Below are 6,000 nucleotides of genomic sequence, written 5' to 3' on the forward strand. Positions count from 1 at the left end.
CTCGTTCATCCACCCACCCGCTCGTTCATCCACCCACCCGCTCGTTCATCCACACACCCGCTCGTTCAACCACCCACCCGCTCGTTCATCCACCCACCCGCTCGTTCATCCACCCACCCGCTCATTCATCCGCCCACCCGCTCGTTCATCCGCCCACCCGCTCATTCATCCACCCACCCGCTCGTTCACTCACCCACCCGCTCGTTCACTCACTCACTCGCTCGTTCACTCACCCACCCAATCATTCACTCACCCACCCGCTCGTTCACCCACCCACTCGCTCATTCACTCACCCACCCGCTCGCTCACCCACCCACCCAATCGTTCATCCACACACCCAATCGATCATCCACCCACCCACTCGCTCACCCACCGACTCGCAGGCTCATTCATGCACCCACCCACTCGTTTACCCACCCACCCACTGGCTCACCCACTCACCTGCCCACCCACCCACCCACTTGCTCGCTATGTTAACCATCGCCACTGGGGTGACAAAGGCCGCCGGCCGTGGTGGTGCTGGCCACCCACCCCCTCCGCGTGTGTCACGGTGCTGGTGGCCTTCATAGGCACTGCTGCTGCTACTCGCTACTAACAGCCACTTGCCTCGAACACTCTGTTAGAGGCTGCTACATGGGAGGTGGTGGTGGTGGTGAGGATCGTTGTCCGTGTGTGCATGCGCAGGTGCGACGTTGAGGCATCCCCGTGCAGCGAAATCGCCAACGCTGTCTGCGCTACGCTGACCGGTAATGCACGTATGCACGCACACACGCGTCTCGCACACTCGCGTGTGATTCATCTCTCGTCACTCTACACATCGTCACTCTTACCTCTCGTCACAGCAATTAATTTAATCGGCTCGAGTGCAGGTTAGCTGGACAGATTATAGACTCATGGGAGATACAGATGACCTTCATCCAGCAGTGGATTGATCATGGCCGACGGTGACACGTGTGGGTCTCGGTGATTGCAGGGCTTAGTGCACCGCGCTACAAACTCGGCCACCTGAGTTCGATTCACGGCCAAGCCCCACGTCGGTGGTGACCTGACCTCAAATCCAGCGCTGAACTCCCCCTGCCCTTCCCCTCCCCCCCCCACCCCGCGGTCGACTCCATCTCAAACGAGGACGTAGTACCGTGTGTAACCACTTGGGCGCTACGGAGACAGATAGCCGGGACCCCCTCGTGCGCCAACGCTGGCATGAACCACGCGCTCACCCACACAGCACTACCTGGCAGACATTTGTGTGCGTGCGCGTGTGTGTCTGTCTGTGTGTGCGTGTTTTCAGGACAGGGCGGTCCTACACAGATGCCATATTTTTCTGTCCGTCTGCTACAGTAGAGGTGTAGGGAATTGCAACAAGACCTACATCTCTGCTTTATTGACCTGGTCAAGGCCTATGATACCATCAGTAGGCCTGGGCTCTGGGTTGGTCTTCATCTTTTCAGAGTACCTGACCCTCTGCTCACAATTATTAAGGACCTTCATGATGGTGGGCAGGCTCGGGTAAAACTACGTGGCCGGGAGTCAGAGCCATTCCCTGTTCACCGTGGGGTGCAACAGGGATGCCCTCTGGCTCCCACATTATTTAACATCTATTTTGACCACATAGTTCGTGAAGCCTTCAATAGCTGTACCTGAGGAATCTCCATCTGGTACAAATACATTGGGAGGCTGATCGATGCCTGGGTGCGGTCAGTGAATGGCCCCCTATTGCTCAACCATGTTATGCATGCCGATGATCTGGTAATTGCTGCTCACTCAGAGGATGAGTTGGAAGTGCTGCTACTGAACCTGGAGCGTGCCACTAAGCACCTGCCTGGGTATTAGTACCATCAGACACTCCACCCCCACAACTCTCAATTGGTGATAGGGCATTTGTGAAGAGAGTGGAGAGTATTCCATACCTGGGCAGTTTGTTCATGACCGGCTCCGGATTGACAGCAGAGGTCTCACTCCGAATCAGGCAAGCGGCATTATCTTTTCATTGGCTGCGTAACGCTGTGTGTGGAAGCTACCTGGTCTGTCGCTCCACACAAGGATGTGGTAGAAGAGGATGTGGAGCTGAGTGGACTTGCCGATAACTGGTACCAGTGGTGTTAAGATCGGCCTCTGTGGAGGAGGCTCGTGAAGGACTTTGCTGGGCAGTTGGAGGCAGTCGCCCTCCAACAACAACGGAGGGCAGAGGAGCGACGCTCACAACAACGAGTGAAATGCCGGGCATCTAAAACACAGTCGACCGATGGCACCTGCTGGGTCTGTCCCGTGACCTTACAGCGGGCGTTCGACACTTCACGTGGCCTCAAGGTGCACATGGCCTGGCACAAGCACTGTGGTGACGTTACCGCCACTTTGTGGCGAATGGCGGTTGTTGTGCTTGCTTGTTTGCTTGCTTGCGTTTGCGTGTGTTTGTGGGTGTGTGCGTGCGCGTGCGTGCTTGCAAGCATGTGTGCGTGTGTTTGTGCATGTGTGCATTTTTGCGTGTTTACGTGCATGCGTGCGCGTGTTTGTGGGCGTGCATGTGCCCGTGTGTGTGCCGACGCAGGTAATGAGGGACGTGGCACTCCCCTGTCGCCGGCAGCAGTCGCAGGGATTGTGGCAGCTGCGGTCACCCTCCTTGTTCTCACCATTCTGACAGCGGTGCTGTGCCCATCGCGCCTATGCTACCCACTCCGTCAGAGTCGTGTCGTGGGCCGCTGCTTTGGCTACCGGGCCCGAAACGATGTAGCCGCAGCTGCAGCCGCAGCTGACGCACTGACCCAGGCGGGGCGACGGGACACGAGACAGGAGTGCAAGGTGCTCATGGGAGACATCGGAACGCCTGAGGCCAATTGCGGTTGCCTGGGTAACGGAGAGGCCAATTGCGGTTGCCTGGGTAACGGAGAGGCCAATGGCAGTTGTCTAGGTAACGGAGAGGCCAATGACGGTTGCCTGGGTAACAGAGAGGACAATGACAGTTGCCTGGGTAACGGAGAGGCCAATGACGGTTGCCTGGGTAACGGAGAGGCCAATGACGGTTGCCTGGGTAACAGAGAGGCCAATGACGGTTGCCTGGGTAACGGAGAGGCCAATGACAGTTGCCTGAGTAATGCAGAAGCCAATGACGGTTGCCTGGGTAACGGAGAGGCCAATGACGGTTGCCTGGGTAACTGAGAGGCCAATGACGGTTGCCTGGGTAACGGAGAGGCCAATGACTGTTGCCTGGGTAACGGAGAGGCCAATGACGGTTGCCTGGGTAACGGAGAGGCCAATGACTGTTGCCTGGGTAACGGAGAGGCCAATGACGGTTGCCTGGGTAACGCAGAGGCCAATGACTTTGTAGGATCACAGAGAGACTACCCCTAGTGGCAAGTAAATGGTGGATGCTGATTTTGCGAGTGGAAAGAAAAAAACATCACAGTTATTTCATTTCAGTTTTTCTCCCGATTTAATTTTAACAATGTGCACGCGTGTACGTACCACGTCATCGGAATGGATGCACTCGCACACACACGTGTACGCACGTGTGTGTGTGTGTGTGTGCATACGTCATCGCAACCGCACTTTATCGGCCGCTGATCGGGGGAGGCGGCGGTGAAGAGGTTAGCGCCACGCTGCGCTACGGACTCCGGCAGAGACCCGAGTTCGATTCCTGCTCATGGCCAACACCAGTGACAGCGATACAAGAGACTGCACAATTCAGTGCCGGGTAGACACTGAATGAGGACTAAACTGTGTACTTACATATGTATAATCGTTGTTTGCCTTTTGTTTCATAATAAATTGTATCTATGTAGCCATTTTGCTGATTTTTTAAAGTGCTACATAAACAGGACAGGTGACATGTTATCATGTAAAGCAACCATAAACACATGACAAGACCTAGGTTTACAATGTATGAGTAAAACTCTACTATCTACACAATATATATAGACGTAAAATGTAAAAACTTAAATATCTTGGAAACAGTAGCCAATCAGTTGTTTCGATTGTCACATTTGAATTCTGCAGCACATTTCATCGCTAAAAAAATGTTGACCAGTGTTATCTGAACCGGTCCTGGGCCTCTCCTAGGTCGACTCAGCCTCAAATGAGCACCTGGTGTGGCGGTGTATTTAACTTCGCTACTAGGGAGACAAAGGCGGCCGGGCGTGGTGCTGGCCATCCGCCCCCTCGTGTGCCACAGTGCCGGTAGCCTTCATAGGTGCTGCTCCTCACTATCAATAGCTACCTGCTCCCACAGTCTGTTACATGCTACACAGGGGGGGGGATCTTTGTTTTTTGGAGCGGTGACGTCACGCTTCGTGGTTACGTTGCACGTCATCGGCACTGAATTGAAAAAAACCCGATGTCGTACACACGCGCACGCCATCGCAACGGTAAAGGGGTTAAAATGCGCTCATCAGCCGCTGAGAGGGTTGAATTTTTTGCACTCTTGTCGGATAACGTCGAGGGTGTGATATATTTTTAACGATAAGTAGCTTCAACTTGAGGTAGTTGCTCACTCTCCGATGGCCACAGCAGTCGCAGTGTCCAAGGCAGAAGCCATGCGGTATAAGGAGCCTAAACTAAACCCCGAGGGTCCCGCTGAGCTTCTACGTAGTAGCTCTTTTTCAGAAGCGATCTCGCCATCACAGATGAAAGCTCGGCAAATTCGGCTTCTCGTCGCGTTGTCATTTTATAGCAGCAGCCAAATAACTCTAAACGTGCGGTGACATTTGATTCTAAGTCTGGGGAGGAAAAAAAAGGGAGGACCCGGATACAAAACTCCACGCGACCACCATGGGGACACAGAGAGAGAGACACGCAAACCCCAAATATATAGCAGGTGTGAGGGTTATGATTTAACCCACGACCTCCATGTACACAGGGCGAGGTAGTTAAGATCTCCTAGCCACCGTGGTGACAGGGTCGGGATCGAACCCACGGCCTCCTGTACACCAGGCGAGGTAGTTAACATCAGCCACCGCGGCCTAGTAAATTGTCAGCGGTTGCCATGTCAATTGTAATCACCCCTGCCATGGGAATGTGGAATTTCCCAACGAGCCGCGAATTGCTTCTCCCCTAACCCCGCACGTCTGCGGGGTTTGTGTTTTGCAATACAAATGAGAGGTACGGAGCAGCCCTCGGGTTACGAACAGAACTCGTTACCGTGAGCCGTTCGTAAAGTGGAACGGTGTTCGCGAAGTCGGGTAGCACCAGAACAACGCTCTGCATTTAAATGCCCTCCCGTGCGTGGTCGGTGCCACGAAATGTGTTGCGGTTCGACAAGCCTTGTTCAATTTTGACTTGAGACTTTCGTGACTGCAATAATTCATGTTCTCGGTTTCTCTCTGGTAAGTCACGTAGATAGAAAATAAAAATTAAATTAGATCAAAAATGAACGCAAAACCCACAACAAAGAAGACCGCTTGTGTTGCGATCGAAACGTCGTGGGTTTTTTGCTTTTATTTTTAATTTCTATCTACATGACTTCACCGAAAGAACCAAGAATAAGCCTTGTTCAACTCGTAACGATTTGGAAATAAGTGTTCTTTTTTTCACGTTACGCTGTAAAAAAAGACTAGCGTTCTGTTTACGTGACGAAGCCTTACTGAATTTGGCTGTGGCGGGTTTGAGGGCACGTTTCTATATTCACGCGATGTTGGTCGTGAAAGCCTACTGCGTGTTAAACTAAATTAAAAAATAAAAATATAAACAGACAAGGGCAATGCCACCGTCATCATGGATAAAACCACATACACCAACAAAATCCAAGACCTACTCAATGATGGCAGCTACTCCAAAATTAACAGAGACCATACCAATAGCCTGGCTGCTAAAACCAACAAAATCATCACTATATTATTAGTTCTTTCGGTAAAAAATGTATTTAAAGCTTTCGTGACTGCAGGGATTCATATTCTTGTTTCTTTCGGTAAAGTCACGTAAAAGGGAAACAATACAATAATAAAAATATAAAACGGTAAAGTCACAAAAGCAATGATGATTGCTCGTGTTTCCGTCGAAACGTCGTGAGAA

General features: G+C 52.1%; 1 protein-coding gene across 2 annotated transcripts in view; it reads left to right on the forward strand.

The window, feature by feature from the left end:
• Positions 1 to 5,690, forward strand: part of LOC116956594 (uncharacterized) — a 30,943-nt gene extending 25,253 nt beyond the window's left edge. For both annotated transcript variants that reach the window (XM_032978303.2, XM_032978302.2), the window contains exons 8-9: positions 685 to 746; positions 2,546 to 5,690. In XM_032978303.2, the coding sequence (XP_032834194.1) occupies positions 685 to 746; positions 2,546 to 3,153 (670 nt within the window). In that variant the 3' untranslated portion in view covers positions 3,154 to 5,690. The remainder of the gene's footprint in view (positions 1 to 684; positions 747 to 2,545) is intronic.
• The last annotated feature ends 310 nt before the right edge of the window (positions 5,691 to 6,000 follow it).

Source organism: Petromyzon marinus, chromosome 66 (assembly GCF_048934315.1).
Source record: "Petromyzon marinus isolate PM22_M1 ecotype Great Lakes invasive population chromosome 66, UKy_Petmar_22M1.pri1.0, whole genome shotgun sequence".
Taxonomy (NCBI): Eukaryota; Metazoa; Chordata; class Hyperoartia; order Petromyzontiformes; family Petromyzontidae; genus Petromyzon; species Petromyzon marinus.